The sequence below is a fragment of the Syngnathus typhle genome, linkage group LG6 (genome assembly GCF_033458585.1).
Source record: "Syngnathus typhle isolate RoL2023-S1 ecotype Sweden linkage group LG6, RoL_Styp_1.0, whole genome shotgun sequence".
Classification (NCBI taxonomy): Eukaryota; Metazoa; Chordata; class Actinopteri; order Syngnathiformes; family Syngnathidae; genus Syngnathus; species Syngnathus typhle.
Genome location: NC_083743.1, coordinates 16,860,971 through 16,879,230, shown reverse-complemented (window position 1 = coordinate 16,879,230; position 18,260 = coordinate 16,860,971). Strand labels below are relative to the sequence as shown.

Below are 18,260 nucleotides of genomic sequence, written 5' to 3'. Positions count from 1 at the left end.
GCGGTGTTGGTGGACCAGGAGAGATCCTCACTGATGTGCACCCCCAGGAACTTGGCGCTGCTCACTCTCTCCACCACAGCACCGTCGATGGTCAGCGGCAGGTGTTGGGTGTGACCCTTCCGGAAGTCCACAAGAATCTCCTTGGTCTTGTCGACGTTCAGCAGGAGGTTGTTGTCCCTGCACCACGTGGTCAGCAGTGTATTGAGTCTAGTCTCCCTTGGTGATGAGACCCACCAGAGTCGTGTCGTCAGCAAATTATACAATGATGTGATAATACTGATGACTGTAATAATCTTTGTTCATACCCTTTCATCTCTAACAGCCTTAAAACAATCATTAAATCATATCAACATTTTATCATTTTTGCCACATTGGAGTTTTCAGTAGCAACATTTGATCACTTCATGAGGCACCCCTAAATAAGCAATCAACCTTAAACACCCAGAAATACTTTTGTCCAAACAATGCTGTACACATCTAGTTAGTGTGAAGGCGAAGGCCTTCACACTTATGTTATTCTACTCCATTCACTTTATTCTTCTTCTTCAATTTTATTCTCCTCACTTTTTTGTCCTTCTACTACCGTTTTTTTCCGTGTATAGTGCGCCCCCATGTATAGTACGCACCCCTAAAAATGGCATGCTGATGCTGGAAAAAAGCTTGTACCCATGTATAATACGCACCCAATTTTTATGAATTTTTTTTAAAAAAAAAAAAATTATTTTTTTTTTTTAAATCCCAATGATCGTCACACACGCAGGGAGGCAATGGGTCCCATTTTTATAGTCTTTGGTATGGTCTTAACTAGGCTGGATGTAATTTTTTTTGTTGGCGTTGATTTCTCCGACTGCCCGTAAACGCACCACCGCGCTCCGTGCGCATGGAGCGTGTTTGAAGTGAACAGCAGAGAAGAAAGGAACAAGGCAAAGTGTTGTGAAATAAAATATTACCTGTAATACGGATTTAGGTAGAGAACTGAACTCTCGCTCTTTATATAGCTGACGTGTCTTGCTCATCCGTTCTGCGCATCTGTAATGGCGGCCTCCGTATGATATCCGGTTTGCGTGTGTGCGAGAGCGAGAGAGAGCGAGAGAGAGAGCGCGCGAGAGAACGCTCAATCGTAGCGCGCCGCCGACCGCCCAACTGCACCGGGCTGGTCGATTATTGTGACAGAGCCGTCGCTGAAATTTAGAAGATATTTTTATAGTCCTGATGTACTTTCTAAAATTTAAGTGGACCTCAGTGCGCACTGCGCATGGAGCTTAATTTGGTGCAGCGCGCCGGGCGCTCACTGTCGCATTGCTTAAAGAGCGCCTTTGTGTTTTAGGATGAACAGCAGAGACCAAAGGAACAAGGCAAAGTGTTGTGAAATAAAATATTACCTGTAATACGCATTTTGTTATTTGCTGATTGAAACTGCTAATTAAACTGTGAATTGAAACGAATAGGAAGAAAACAACTCTCGCTCTTTATATAGCTGCCGTGTCTTGCGCATCCGTTCTGTGCATTTTATTTCACAACACTTTGCCTTTCTTCTCTGCTGTTCACTTCAAACACGCTCCATGCGACCGCAATGCTCTCGTATCAGACGCTTGCTCGATCACCTGCTCGTTTGCTGTCCCGTGCGCGCACGAAGCGCGGTGGTGCGTTTATGGGCAGTCGGAGAAATCAACGCCAACAAAAAAAATTACATCCAGCCTAGTTAAGACCATACCAAAGACTATAAAAATGGGACCCATTGCCTCCCTGCGTGTGTGACGATCATTGGGACTTAAAAAAAAAAAAAAAAAAATTAAAAAAAAAAATTTCTTTTTTTTTTTTTTTTTTTGTACCCATGTATAATGCGCACCCCGGATTTTAGGACAATAAATTAGTAAAATTTTGCGCACTATACACGGAAAAAAACGGTACTTCCGCATAATTCAACCGATTCACTCCATTCCACTTTTGACGTATTCCAAATATTCATTACATAAGCGCTTGCATTTTCTCTTTCCAAAAATTGTCCATTTTTGCAAAATTCGCAAATTCATTCTTAATGGCACATTCAACGTTTCAGATTTACGTCGTTCCAGTTTGAAATTCACATCATTCAGCACATTCAAATCCCATTCGGAAAGATTCTTGACATTCCCAAAATTGCCAAATTCAAAAAATTCACGTTTTCCCATTTTAAATTTCCGCAAAATTTCACAAAATTTAGTTTTTCATCTCTAATTTCTACATTTTTCAACCAATTCAACCCGTTCCAACTCTCAACTGTTCATCTTTTGCTTACCATATCCACCCCCTTCACCCAACTTCCACTATACTTACCCAGTTCATCAATTCTCCCCTACTTCCACAGTGTGTCGGCCATCTTGGATTAACCCAGAAGTGCCCCAAAATGAACACGAAGTGAACCGGAAGTGCACCAAAACAAACAGGAAGGGCCCAAAATGAACAGGAAGTGCCCCAACATGAACAGGACGTGAACCGAAAGTGCCCCAAATCAAACCGGAAGTGACCTAAATTTAACCGGAACTGCCCCAAATCTAACCGGAAGTGACCTAAATTAAAATGGAAGTGCCCCAGATCTAACCGGAAGTGACCTAAATCAAACCCGAAGTGACCCAAATAAACCGGATGTGACCTAAATTAAACCTAAAGTGACACAAATAAACCAGTAGTGACCTCAGCTAAACCGGAAGTGGCCCAAATAAACCGGAAGTGACCTTAATTCAACCAGAAGTGCACTAAATAAAACCAGAAGTGACCTTAATTAAACATTTGCTCTAATTTTTACAAAAAAAAATTTTTAATTCCCATTCATTCTCTATGGGGAATTCAACATTTGCGCTAACTTTTACAATTTTTGTCCGATTCAACCCGTTTCAACTTTCGAATTCCGAAGTGAACCTTTTAAACCCGTAGTTTTCATTTTGTTCCAAATTTCAAAAAATGTTGCCGCAATTTTTTTTTTTTTAATTCCCATTCATTCTCTATGGGGCATTCAACATTTGCTGTAACTTCTACATTTTTCAACCGATTCAACTCATTTCAACTTTAAACAACCTACGTTTACCCTTCTAATTTCTACATTTTTTGACTGATTCAACCAGTTCCAACTCTCAAATGTTCATCTTTTGCCTACCTATTCCACAACTTCCCACTTACCAAAAATTCAAAATTTTCAATTTTGAAATTCAATCCAAATTCTCAAAAATTTCTAAATTTTTCAACTAATTCAACCCGTTCCAACTTTAAACTTAGCTATCCCCAAATATTTATTCAACCTCTTCGTTTTCACACGCAAAATGTGACGAGACTATCAGTAAATGTGTGACATGAAGCTCTTTAGTAAAAATCCATAATCACGTCACATTCAAAGCCATGAGTTCAAAGTGAGGGGAAAAAATTGGCGTCTTGTCGTCCAGACGTTATGGCGATGTCTCAATAATCCAGGTCTTTCACAAAGGCTTGTGGGAAATTACTGTTATTTCATAGTGCCACATGGAGCCCAGATGCTTACGCGTCACTGCTACCCACAAGTAGGAGGATGTCATGAATCAGGATCATCTTGTAATGGTTCAAACCAGGACATGCAAAGCAGTGTTAACTCACCCAAGGAAAAGCCCTCCTTATGGACCAGCCAGACCTTCTCAGAGCCATACCAAGCCCGCTCTGCTGCTATCTGCTCCTCCGTCTTTACCTAAGTGACAAAGAGACAATAAGTGACCAAGGCACCATGGAGATGACTTTAAGTCAGCCTGGTGTCTTTCCAGTTCCACACCAGCCCTAACAGAGGTGGACCATGCAGTGAAAAATAGACTGAAGAAAGTCCATTGAGCAATACATGCTCCTTCAAAGTCATATCTGTAAGTGTGGAAAGCACATCAACACACCTCCATCCATCAATTATCAACGGGCAAAAACACAATGAAAAAATAAGCAAAGCTTTTATCTTTCAAAAGGAGACACATTATTACAAATGATTTTCACAGTGTAAAACAACTCCCTGGAGTCTAAATAAAATGTTCAACATTCTTCTGTCAAAATGCAAAAAAAATCGTTGTTGTTTATTTCAAATTTCATGAGTGAGGAGGCACGTCAGAAGCAGTGCTGTTTGTTAGTAAGAAACTGAAATGTAAATTTTCCATAATATGTCCCCTTTAAGCTAGGCATGATTATTGAGAACAAAAAGGTGACTCGGAAAAATTAAACTCAGCAGGCAAAACGGGTGACTGTAACACAGCACTTAACAGTGATTTGTGATTTCTGTGTGGAGGTATAAACTCAGGTATTGTGCAGATCAGACCTGGGACTGCTTAGAAGCAGCATGAGATGACTGAAGGAGGGCTACAGAGTCCTCTTCCACTGATTCCTTTTGGCCAGCAAAAAGGAGGTTAGAGTTCACTTGAGCAAAGAAAACATGGGAACATGTGAAATAGAAACAATACAGAGTAGTTTTTAAATATTTAAAATATCGTTACCAAATTAGGTTGGACATAGTAATTTGAACTATGAGCCACTAACTGGTCTAAAATCACCTTTTGAAGTAATATTTGTGTATTCAAATACAAAACAATATTGTAGTGTAGGAAAATTACAGTCACAACTGAGAGACGAATATAGTACATGCATCATATGTGAGTATTATTCATCTATTTTCCTAGATACAAGATGCAAGTATGTATCTCCTGTCAGCGAATCAGTTGACTGGGAGCAGTTACACCATGGTATCACAAAAAGAAAGCTCGTGCCAAAGGATCATTCTAGAAAATCATGACTATTTTAACAACCCATTATGGGAATTTTTCTTTATCTGCTTAATAAATTGACCACTAAAATACGCATGAAATAAAATTGGGCCAGAATACTCAATCCAATGTCCAATCAGCCCATAAATAGAGAGAGTAAAAATACACTAATCCCTCGCTACATTGTGGTTCATTTATCGCGGCTTCAGTACATCACGGATCTTTAAAAGAAAAAAAAAATTAATACAAAATTCAAGAATACAGAATAAAAATTCTAAATTGAGGAATTATGGCACAAAGGTTGCTCGCACGCCAGCAGAAGGCAGGGAGTGCCCACACAATTACAGTAAGTACACTTATAAAAAGGTTGTTATAATAGAGTTCTAAAAATATATTTAGTGTTGTACCTTGTCATATAAAAAAATATAATAAAAGAGTTCTAAAACATATTTACAGTACATACACTTGTACCTTGTTATAAAAAAGTTATATATAAGAGTTCTAAAAACATATTTACAGTCTGTATAGTTTAGCTACATCTACATGTTATACACACACACACACACACACACACACATGCGCACGCACACACGTATCATATTTATATTTATATTAGTTATACATTATTTTCTGTATGTCATTTATACTATTAATACAGTATTTACATGCTTGAAACTATTATTTAATGTTCTAATGATAACATATGCACTTATACGGTTTAATATACATTTATTGATACACAAAAAAATGCATGTATGTTAAAAATGAGAGGCTGACAGATTTTCACCTATTGCGGGTGGTCTTGGAACCAATTGTCCGCGATAAACGAGGGATTACCGCATATTTTTCTCATACGATAAAGACCAAATAACAGTAAATCTTAAACCATCAACAAGCACACAGAGGTTTTGTAGTTTAATATGACGTGCAGAGTATATTAATGCATGCTTTGAAAGATGAATCAGTGACACACCAAATTAAAATGGTATCCTTCAAATGTGAAATGAACCAAATACAGAAATTAAACGTGAGAAAAGAGGGAACGGAGGAAGAAATCTTAGCCTTACACTCTGACAAATCATTCGAGTACAAATTCCTGTAAGGTGGCCCAAAGGAAAGTTGGACAGTTCTGATACCTGGAGGGGCTTATGGGGCAGTGAAGCTACAAGGGCAGTAGATTGGACAGTAGACGCAACACTGACTGGCGGCTCCACCTTAACCGCAGTAGCCACAGAGAGACAATTGCAGCCAATGTGAGCAATGTGTGTAATCCATTGAGAGGGATAAAGAAAGAGAAGAGGAAAAAAATACAAGGTCACTATGAAACATTGGATGAAGACAATGCAAAAAGAAAACAAGTGAAAATTGTGCAAATGACAAGTCTTAGTGACAATTCTTTACAGTCATAAAAACTAACTAGCACTTGTCAAATTGGGATCTGTAATTATAATAATGTAAGAGTTCAGAGAATAGTTGCTGAAAATAAACTGCTGAAACTTGGCCCAACCCTTAGCATTCACTATTAGTATACAGTGGATATAAAATGTCAGCACAACCCTATTCAAATGCTTTGTGACGGACAAAAACTACAATAGATATGATAACGTCATAGGAAAAACTCAAGAGGTGTTTTTGATGACAAAATGTCACTACAAACTACACCCACAAAATAACTAATTTTAAAGCCGGAAATGGATGATCATACAATGTGTAGACTTTGTACATCCACAGTCAAAAAAACTTGCGTGACCACCTGTTGCTTATTCTTAATAGGTACAAATCTAATGCCCTTGACAGTTTATACTTTTCCTTAAGCGTTTCAACTTTGAGAAGACAAGCAAAGGTGAGAATTTAGTAATTAACTGAACTACAAGGCAACAGTGAGTGATATAGTCAAAGGGGATCGACCACATCACACTGCAACGACGGGCAGGAGAGTGACAGGCACTCTGCCTTCACTTTCCTTTGCTGCGTTTCTTTTTAAATACAATAGTAATACGCATATGAGGAATGGCAACCACGGGTTAATTTGCAGTGCAAGTTAAGTTGCCATATTCGTTGATGATGTCAGATCACAGACCAGCAATACCTTCGCTATGACAACCAAGGGAGTTCATGTTGGTTATTTAGTTTGTTTTTTTCGTCTTTCACGAGAACAATGCATACATCACAATAAAACAACTGCCCAGAAAGCAAAATGCACACTTCGCACAATGCAAACGGACAGTGCGGACATTTACAGGTGCACTGAAGATCCTCATTAGCCGTTTTTGAGCCTCCTCGGTGGGACTGATCAGTGTTACCTATAGGCCAAACAGAATTACATTCACTCCAAAGGCATCAATGCAAAAATTACAAAAAGTATAGAATGGCAGACAACTCAGGGCAAGTAATTATCAGCTTATGTGTCAATCAGCTGGTAGGAACAAAGACCACGTTGATTTTATACAGATTAAATTAAATTAAATTAAAGTCCCAATGATCGTCACACACACACCTGGGTGTGGTGAAATTTGTCCTCTGCATTTAACCCATCCCCGTGTGATTTTAATCCATCCCCTGGGGGAGAGGGGAGCAGTGAGCAGCAGCGGTGCCGCGCTCGGGAATCAGTTGGTGATCTAACCCCCCAATTCCAACCCTTAATGCTGAGTGCCAAGCAGGGAGGCAATGGGTCCCATTTTTATAGTCTTTGGTATGACCCGGCCGGGGTTTGAACCCACAACCTTCCAGTCTCAGGGCGGACACTCTTCCACTACGCCACTGAGCTGGTCTGGATGAAAGTGTCTCCAAAAACATCACCAAATGTACTAAATTGAAAGTGAATTACCGTTTTTTTCCGTGTATAGTGCGCCCCCATGTATAGTACGCACCCCTAAAAATGGCATGCTGATGCTGGAAAAAAGCTTGTACCCATGTATAATACGCACCCAATTTTTATGAATTTTTTAAAAAAAAAAATTTAATTTCTTTTTTTTTTTTTTTTTAAGTCCCAATGATCGTCACACACGCAGGGAGGCAATGGGTCCCATTTTTATAGTCTTTGGTATGGTCTTAACTAGGCTGGATGTAATTTTTTTGTTGGCGTTGATTTCTCCGACTGCCCGTAAACGCACCACCGCGCTCCGTGCGCATGGAGCGTGTTTGAAGTGAACAGCAGAGAAGAAAGGAACAAGGCAAAGTGTTGTGAAATAAAATATTACCTGTAATACGGATTTAGGTAGAGAACTGAACTCTCGCTCTTTATATAGCTGACGTGTCTTGCTCATCCGTTCTGCGCATCTGTAATGGCGGCCTCCGTATGATATCCGGTTTGCGTGTGTGCGAGAGCGAGAGAGAGCGAGAGAGAGAGCGTGCGAGAGAACGCTCAACCGTAGCGCGCCGCCGACCGCCCAACTGCACCGGGCTGGTCGATTATTGTGACAGAGCCGTCGCTGAAATTTAGAAGATATTTTTAAAGTCCTGATGTACTTTCTAAAATTTAAGTGGACCTCAGTGCGCACTGCGCAGGGAGCTTAATTTGGTGCGGTCGCGCAACCGCAGCGCGCCGGGCGCTCACTGTCGCATTGCTTAAAGAGCGCCTTTGTGTTTTAGGATGAACAGCAGAGACCAAAGGAACAAGGCAAAGTGTTGTGAAATAAAATATTACCTGTAATACGCATTTTGTTATTTGCTGATTGAAACTGCTAATTAAACTGTGAATTGAAACGAATAGGAAGAAAACAACTCTCGCTCTTTATATAGCTGACGTGTCTTGCGCATCCGTTCTGTGCATTTTATTTCACAACACTTTGCCTTTCTTCTCTGCTGTTCACTTCAAACACGCTCCATGCGACCGCAATGCTCTCGTATCAGACGCTTGCTCGATCACCTGCTCGTTTGCTGTCCCGTGCGCGCACGAAGCGCGGTGGTGCGTTTACGGGCAGTCGGAGAAATCAACGCCAACAAAAAAAATTACATCCAGCCTAGTTAAGACCATACCAAAGACTATAAAAATGGGACCCATTGCCTCCCTGCGTGTGTGACGATCATTGGGACTTAAAAAAAAAAAAAAAAAAAAATTAAAAAAAAATATATATATTTTTTTTTTTGTACCCATGTATATTGCGCACCCCAGATTTTAGGACAATAAATTAGTTAAATTTTGCGCACTATACACGGAAAAAAACGGTATTAAACTTTGCCAAGAATTTGGATTTAGTTGAGTGTTTGCATGAAATGTGTAATTTTTATTTTATTGCCTTGTGCTTTTTTATCCTCTTTGATTTGTTGTTTCGCTTTTGTTGTTAACTTAAGTTTTGTTGCTTTTATGGAGCACAAAATAATTTTATGAAAAGTGCAAACTGTGTGATGTATTCTTCTTCTCTCCAGTCATTTTTTATGTTTTTATTTTAATTTCAAGTGTATATGCTATTTTATGTTGTACGGCGACCTTGGGTGGCTTGAAAGGCGCCTTATAAATAAAATGTATTATTATTATTATTATCATTATCATTATTACTCATGAAATGTGATCTGTTCTAATTTAAGTCCCAACAACAAACACTGTCTGCTTAAATTAATGCCATAAAACATTTACGGTACGTTTTCAAGTTTTTATCGAACACACGATGTAAAAAATCACAGTGCACGGTGGAAAACGAACGTGGTCCAGAATTCCTTCCGACCATTGTCCAATGCAACAATTTTTTTGCTTTAGTCATGTGAGGTTTACATAGGAATAAATGAGCTAAAAACAGGTAAAGTTTCCTAAAAAAAAAAAAAAAAAAAAAAAGAGAAGAAAAATTCATCATTCAAAATGGGTATAGGAATGCTTCCACAAAATAGCTATAACGGACCGGCATAGCTGAAACTATCTTGAAATCTACTCGGTACCAGATCATGTCTTGGCATGAAGGAATTGACAATAAAGCTGACTCTGAGAAAAGGAATTGGTGGTATTAAGCATTAGTAATTGAAACCGTACCTCTATTAGTCAGACCTAAAATATGTCATCCATGCTTATCTTTTATCCAGGTTTGATTACTGCAATGCACTGTACACTGATTGGAGAACAAGAAATCTGCACATAGATGTTTAACGTCAACAATTCACACAAGCTCATTACACCAGTACTTGCTGTACTTTAAAGGCTACGTGTGAGTTTCGGAATTGATCCGATACTTCAAACAAGCACCAAGTCACAACTGAAGCTGACTGCAGCTGAGGCCTGGCAAAGTATCTTCAGGGAGCTCAGGTTATTGACTGCAAAAGTCCCATGTTTTAAAGAATTACGTATGGAGGTTTTAGAAATTCAGGAGTTATCACTGCAAGAGGAACCCCAAATTTTTCTTTTAACAATGTTCTGTGCATCCCAACGTGTCAAAACACAGTGTTCTGATTATGTTTCGATTGTAGAATATGAACTTAACAGGCAAAATCCACCAGTTTTTATCCATCTCAGGGGGTGGCCATTTTGCTATTTGCTGTCGACTGAAAATGTCATCACAGTAGCCAGGTCTCAGGTCACACCCAATAATGGCTCAGCTTCAGAAATCCAGTGACCTGTGATGGGTTCTGACCAGAGGCTGGTAACCATGATCTAATTTTCAGTCAACAGCAAGTGGCAAAATGGCCGCTCCTGAGATGGATAAAAATGGGTGAATTTTGCCACTTACCTCATTCTACAAACACAAGATAAATCAGAAGGCCGTAATTAGACAAGAGTGGGCAGATCAACATATTGTAAAAATATATTGGGGTTTACTTTCCCTTTAAAATTGTAATTTTCTATTTTTATTTTTTATTCTGAAGATCATCGTAATAAAACAATACCTCTTGTTTTCCGACAGCTGGCTGATGAGTGGGACTGACTTCTGGTGCAGAAGGCATAGGGCGAGAGCTGACACTTTGATGAGGATGGTTCACTTCAGGATGCTGATTGCTTGAGACATGATGACATGATGGATGAAGTGAGGTCTTTTTTGGAACTGCTGCAATTTCTGCATTCGTAGAGATGGATTTTTTAGAGGCTGTTGGTCTAGTAACAGGTATAAAGCCTGGAGGTGGACGCAAAGACGTAGGCTTGGGTGCTGGGACGAAGCCAAAGACCTGTGGCAAAGATGTCGCTCTGGAATGGGAGGACTTGGTAAAATGTGACGATGGAATTGATTTATTTGAAGGTGCGCCTTTTTCAGTCACAGGGATTACTGGTGATTGTACAGGAGGACATAAATTGTCCTCTTGAGACCTTTGGGAGACTGTATCCTCTTTCATCTCTTTGTTGGTCTCAACTTGCTTTTTCTCCTTATTATCAATTTTATTATCCAGTTCTTTTGTTTCTGCATGGTCACCTTTACGTATTCTCGATCGAGGTTCTCTTGTCCTGCCTCTCATCATCAAGTCGGTTGATCCTCGAGAAATGTCTTCTTTGTCTTCTGTTTTGATTGTTTCGTGTTTAAAAGAGAATGCAGACATCAGTGGGCCCTTGGACACAGAAGTTGGAGCAGTACCATTTCTGGTTACTTCTGGAATTTCTGATGCACGTGTTGGCGCAGTTTCTTCTACCTCCGAGGGCAGGACTTTCCTTACAACACGACGTACTACTTTCACTACTTTCTTGCGAGTCAGACCTTGATCATCTGTAGAGTCCGGCAAGCTCACACATGGTGCAACATCATTTTGTTCTCGCTTACCATTTGTAATCAGGTTTGGGGACACAGAATTATGTCTTGCTTCAGGTCTCCTGAACCGCTCTGCCATCTTTGATGATGGTGACGATGATGGCTCAGGGCTTTTGAAACGTTCTGGCACTTTAACAGGTGTTCTGACTCTAGGTGGCGAGGGACTCCTGACTCGACCAACCACGTCTGAAGATGCAACAGCTGGGGGGCTCAATGCCCGGTATATCCCCCTTCCAGTGTCAAGAGCAGGAACAGACTTGGCTCGATTGGACAGCCCGTCACTAGTATCTGACTACTCACAGACGAAAAAGGGGAGAAGGAAGATCCAGTATGATGTAGTAATCATACAATGTCAATCATCTATTTTACTTTAAAAGAGAAAATTTAATGCTAAATTATTATTATTATTATTATTGTTACTGGTGATCAATCTTAAATCATAAACCTAACACACACCTTGCTTGACTACTAATGTATCTTACTATCAAAAGAAAATCACTCACATTTTTGCTGTCTGGCTTGTTTTCCTCTTTGACCTAAATATTTCAATACAAATGACAGCATATAAAAGTGTTTCTACTTGACATAAAGCATTGTCCACCAACCCATGCAAACCACAAAACGTGCATCATCTTGATTGTTCTTCAAGAGAACTCAGGCAATTTTTATCACCCAAACTTATTTGTGCACTACTGAAATACAATTAATTTTACAAATTACAAATTTAAAAACAAATTTTACCGAAATCAAATTCCTTGTTTGGCACGCTCAAACATGGCAAATAAAAAACTCTTGAATCTTAACTATAAATAAATGAATAAAATAAGCATAGACTCTAAGAATCTCTGACTGTCTGACACACAGTGGCAAAATGTGACAGTGTGTTAATTCAAAACGCCATGCTTGGTTAGGTTTATTTGCAAAATTTCCAAGCGAGACTTCCCTTTTGCTCCCAGAAGGAAAAACGAGATGAGAATGCCATTTTGGCTGATCTGCTGTAATGGGCTGTGGAGTTAGGAAGAATGTGAGAATTAAACTAAATGAGTAACTCTGCAACACATAATTGATAGATTTTATCCCTGACAAAAAAAACATCAGCGCACAATTATTGAACACCTCAACCTTCCCAAAGTGAGTGATGCCTTTAGAATAGGTGACACTGCAATGCTGGCAATGGAAATTAAACAATACTCAGCAATTGTTGTTGACTGTAACTACTTAACTACCTAACTTCCTAACTAGACAAATAAATGGTGCTAGCAATGACCACTCACACAATAGGACATCTCAACCATCCATCAAAATACTCATTCAATGTACCAAACAGCAATGTTCTGATGAAGAAAGTTTGCATTTAAATATAGAATGATCTGTTTCTGTTGCACTTTGTGCTAGAATTTTAAGAGGACTAGCTAGTTGTAATATCAATGCTGTTTTTCTACATTTTGGAAACAGTAAAGATGAACTTGATTAAAAAACAATCCTATAAAAATATATAATTTAGCGTTACTTTTAATTAGTATAGATTTAATTAAAGAAAAGCCATTGTTACTAGGGTGTAACGATACATCGATACACATCGATTAATCGATATAATGCTCTACGATTTATTGGCATCGATGCTAAACTTAAACATCGATTTATATCGCCGTGTTTGACCTCGGACATTAGACGCGACTTTATTTTGAAATCCAGTTCATTGTTGCTCGCTTCCTCTTTCCGGGAGCAGTGCGCCCGGCGTTGTTGTGTTGTGAGCAGAGCAGGCACGTGAAAGGGGAGTCGACAACTAGTACGCTGCTCCTGGGCTGGTGCTATGGCTAGTGTCCAAAAAGACGAGGAAATTTGCTCCCCTTTAGGCTTCAAATCATTAGTTTGGAAGCACTTTGGATTCCAAAGAAAAGATGGCTCAACGGACAAGACACGTGCAGTTTGTAAATCCTGCCATGCGGTAAACAAATATTAAGGGAGCACAAATCTCGCCGCACATTTAAAGAAAAAACACGACAGCAAAGTTCAGTGTTAAAATAAGCACTTTGTATACTGCAAAATTCTTGTAATTTCCTAAATAAAGAGTTTGCAGTACCTTGTTGATTTTGCGTATGAATTGTTATAAATCAGGATATTGTTCTATATTTTTTATTAAAAAAAAAAAAAAAAAAATCGATCATAGAGCACTATATCGCGATATATCGTGAATGAATCGCAGCAGGCTTTAAGATATCGGCAAATATCGTATCGTAGTTCTTTGTATCGATATGATATCGTATCGTGACAAAACCCGCGATTTACACCCCTAATTGTTACTATTTCAAAATATTGAAATATCGTATAGAAATTGCTTTTACCGTATCAAATCGTATAAAAAAAGCCATACAGTGTGTCGCTAGGCTCTGATATTGAAGCATGTGTCATTGGTCAAAAACTGTATCGGTACACCCCTGATGGAAAGTAAATACCTTTTTTTGTCTTAATAATTGACACTGGGTAATTTCTCACAGCACACTGATCCCTCACAGCACACTGGTTGGGAATCACTGCTGTAACATACAAGCAGCTGTTTCGTGTTGACTCAATGTTGACATGCCTAAATATGTCATAATATCAATACTGGGTCATGCTATAGTGCACCCCAATACCAACGTCAAGATAATATATAGCTGACAAAAAAATAGTAATACCGTAATTTTTGGACTATAAATCGGTCCGAAGTACAAGTCGCATCAGCCATAAAATGCCCAAAAAAGGGAAAAAAAACATATATAAATCACTCCGGACTATAAGTCGCATTTTGGGGAGCAATTTATTCGACAAAATCCAACACCAAGAACAGTCATGGACGAGCAACAACAGGCTAAACGATACGGTATGCTAATGTGACATAAACACAAACAAAGAGCTGAGAACGACCCTGACGTAACATTCAGAGTTATTTAAAAAAAAAAACTATTACAGAAATAACACGTTTATAAAACCATCTGAGTCACTCCAATTCATTAAATCCGTCGATCGTCCTTTGTCAACAATGGGTGCGCGCCGCTGACGGCGCTTGCACTTCAAAATATTCCACAGGCCCATATAACAATATATAAATTAGAAATCAAATAACTATTATATAAGCAATAATATTATCAAACCATCTGTGCACTCTAAATCATTAAATTTAAAAAAAAAAAAAAAAAAACTCTTGAAATCCATCGATCAAATTCCTCGTCCTTTGTCAACAACGCCGCGCGTGAGCCCTGACGTCAGCCTCGTTGTTATTCCACAGATCTAGTATATAACTATATTGTAGCCTTAATAAAGTACAAGGAAAGACGTGGGTTTGGTAAACGGCTCTTTATTTAACAAAACTTCCAGGCGTGTGGCGGGGTGGACTTCCAGCCACAAAGGTGGAAGAGAGATCCATTGAATAGGACCGGGCGTGCTCAAAAGCCATGACCGAGCCCCATCCACCGTCCCCGGACAGCCAACCGGCCGAGCGCCGGCCCTCGACTTCCATCCACGGAGGTGAAAGAGAGCTCAGTAGAGTAGGACCGGGCGTGCGTAAAAGCCATGTCCGAGCCCCATCCACCGTCCTTGGACAGCCACCCGGCCGAGCGCCGGCCCCCGACTTCAATCCACGGAGGTGAAAGAGAGCTCCGTAGAGTAGGACCGGGTGTGTGTAAAAGCCATACAAGTTCTTTAAACCTTCTGTGTCACTCCAAATCCTCAAATCTTTCAAACTCTTCGTCCGCCGTGTCACTTAGAAACAAAGCCGCTAATGATGCCGGTAGTACGTGGGGCCCTTCCTCATCTTAGTCATCCCGTGATCAATCTTTGTCCTTTATGTAAACAACCGCCGCGCCACGCCGCGTTGCTGACGTCATTTGAAATTCAAATTACAGTAATCCCTTGCTACATCGCGGTTTCACTTTTTTTTTTGGGAACATTTTTGAAAAAAAAACACATATAAGTCGCTCCTTATTATAAGTCGCCCCCCCACCCAAACTATGAAAAAAAACGCGATTTATAGTCCAAAAATTACGGTAGTAAAGATAGGTACTTCAACTGTGTACCCACCCAAACAGAAAAGTCTGCTCAATCCATTGTTATTTCAAAAAACTATAGCATAGAATTAATTACTTGAACTAAAATTCATCAGAAACTAAAAAAAAATCCTTAAAATGTACATTTTACAATAATAAAATTACTATTGGAAAGGGTTGTACAAATTACCCATTACAATCTCACAGAAACAAATCACTACCAGATCTCTCAATGCAATTTGCAGCACATTATCTATAGAAACTTGTGAATTTCATGGCAGCAGGAAAGGTGTACTATAGTCTTGTGCTTTAACATACAAATGGGAAGAGAAAAATGTCTGTTGGTGTTAAACGCTTCTTTCAGAATGAAAAGCCATATGAGCAGACAACAACTAAATATTCTAAAAATAGTGTTACCAGAGTTGACGTTCTTTTCTGGAGACCTGGCCCTTTTAAACAAATTTCCCAAAACGTTACCTGCTTTTGAAGCAATTCCTTAGATCCAGTTTTGTCAGATTGAAAACTAGTTAAACTTTATAAACTTGGAGCAAGCAACTTGTCGGAGCGCAGAGAGAGCATGCATGACTGGAGAAGGTAAGAGCGTTGATAGGCTATTCCTGAACCCGGACAGACAGGAGATTTCGGGACAGCTGTTGTGATATGAGGGTGCTGTGAAGGGGTAAAAATAGGATCCTCTTCTCTTCAGTCAGAGCGCGTCTGCTATGAGCCACCCAACACCCACACAGTCTACTTGGCAGTTGGACACACCACACACTACAACTGATGTCAACTCAACTGCTTCTGAGCATGCAAGTGTGCTTAGGTAAAATACTCTCTTGTTAGAATGATGAGGTCAGTGGGTTAATTGCCGTCATGGAGGCTTCGTTGAGGCCAAAGTCAGTATTTAAACTCAATGAAACCCAAGTCCAAAAACGCAGTAGTTTGGAGTGTCTTTTATTGTCTGTCTAATAGGCATTTTGATATGCCACACCTGTGAGGTGGAATTGATTATCTTGACAAAAAGGAAATGCTCACCAACACAAATTTGTGAGATTTGTGAACCAGATTTGAGGGAAATGGCCTTTTGTGTTTGGAGAATTTTTTTTAGATCTTTCAGTCTAGCTCACACAAAATGGGAGCAAAAACAAAAGTGGTGTGTTTACTGTGAAAACAAAATTGGTGACCTATAAAATATATGTAGGATCTGACATTCAGAATATTTTACGGGGAATATTTGGGTTTTGTCAAAAAAAACATACAGAACGTCACCAGAGCTCCAGTACATCAGCCACCAGACTCCAACAACAACGTTTTTAAAATGCCAGATGAAATCTCCATTTATATGTAAAACATTTTTATATTATTAAATGTATAAAAGACTAAAAATATAAACATACACGTTTCCAGTGGAAAAATACCATTTAAAATACCCGGTCTTAAAAAAAGGTTTTGGTGGAATATGCGCTGTTTGAAAGGAATTGAAGTGGCAAGGGCTAACTTGAGAGCACAACAATTATAAATGCTTTTTATTGACTTTTAATTATGCAAAGCTCATTGCATTACCTTGTGTGTGAAATGTGCTGTATAATAAAGCTCCCCTTTACTTGCCTTCCTGTTTTTCTCCTTTTCTTACAAAAAAGATAAATACATGTGCCATACCTTTACAATCTGTTCAATCATCATGTTGTGAACTCCAAAATCCAAATGCTTTTCTCTGTTTCATTATCTCTCTGGTTAACCAAGACATCAGATTCACAAGGCAGTTGTATTCTGCCCTAAAGAATGTTGGTGTGCGGTAACATCGTCTTCCTGTTTGAAATTTTAATGCAGAGAGAAAGGGGCCCCTGGTTAAAAGAAGCAAACTTGCAAAATAAAAAGAGAAGTGCAACTAAGTTAATAATTAATAATAAATTCTATTCCCTCACCATATTTCAGCATCTTGTGACAAGTGATTCTTGACTTGAAGCATGTTGATTCTAAAAACTAATTGATAGTGACCACCCAAATTACAAGACTGTCAAAAATTGCTTTTGAATTGAACTGGGGTGTAGTGAATTATTGTTCTGCCACAATGTCCACATATTTTTCATTGGTTATTTTTTTCTACTTGGAATAGGATAGGCAGGATACCAATAAGATAATTATGTTAAAAAGTAAAATTCTTCATACAGTGAATTTTGTACTGTGTCCAAATGTAATACAGTATTTTAAAAAAATCCAGCAAAAAGCTCAAACTTTCATTATGCTTTTTAATATGCACTTGACTGCATTACATCTTTCATTTAAGTTATTATTTAATCAACATGGTAATGGAAATTCGGCCACATTAGTTTAGGTAAATGTTTCAAATGATCAGCATATTAACTTGTGTAATGTTGTAATTTATTACTTTGTTTCTCAGATTTCTCATTCAGTTGGACTTCATACTTTGTTCCTTCTCACCTCTTTCCTAAAATCAATCTTAAGGGTCAACAACACTGTCCAACGACAACACTGACTAAATGACAACTTGACAAAAAAAAAAATTCAAATTAGACTGCAGTATTGAATGCATTTTCTTTTCGTTTTACTGTGACTACTCTCAGTCCCATTCATGTAGTTTTTCATACCATCTGTCAAACAGTGCAATTCCTAAAGTCTTGAATCATCATGTTGATGTATCGACCATTATTTTCAGAATTTACGGCAGGAGCACAGGGATACATTGTTTGTGTTCATACTACCATACTTATATGTCACGATTTCAGCCAAATAAAAGTGTTGCTTTGCTTAATGCGCAAATCTCTGCAAGGGACAACCAACTGCGAATCTAAACCAGGCGCAATCCAATTTAGAAT

At 38.9% G+C, this 18,260-nt stretch overlaps 1 protein-coding gene across 20 annotated transcripts in view; it reads right to left on the bottom strand.

The window, feature by feature from the left end:
* Positions 1-18,260, bottom strand: part of myo18ab (myosin XVIIIA b) — a 212,181-nt gene that overhangs the window by 161,866 nt on the left and 32,055 nt on the right. For 4 of the 20 annotated variants that reach the window (XM_061280038.1, XM_061280041.1, XM_061280035.1 and 1 more), the window contains exons 1-8: positions 15,901-16,060; positions 12,344-12,403; positions 11,902-11,936; positions 10,551-11,690; positions 6,980-7,042; positions 5,876-5,953; positions 4,298-4,363; positions 3,604-3,691 (exon numbers count right to left, since the gene is read on the bottom strand). In XM_061280038.1, the coding sequence (XP_061136022.1) occupies positions 3,604-3,691; positions 4,298-4,363; positions 5,876-5,953; positions 6,980-7,042; positions 10,551-11,690; positions 11,902-11,936; positions 12,344-12,380 (1,507 nt within the window). In that variant the 5' untranslated portion in view covers positions 12,381-12,403; positions 15,901-16,060. Of the gene's footprint in view, positions 1-3,603; positions 3,692-4,297; positions 4,364-5,875; positions 5,954-6,979; positions 7,043-10,550; positions 11,691-11,901; positions 11,937-12,343; positions 12,404-15,900; positions 16,088-17,082; positions 17,242-18,260 lie in introns of those variants that run through there. The other 16 variants (XM_061280040.1, XM_061280036.1, XM_061280034.1 and 13 more) reach the window with 14 other exon arrangements.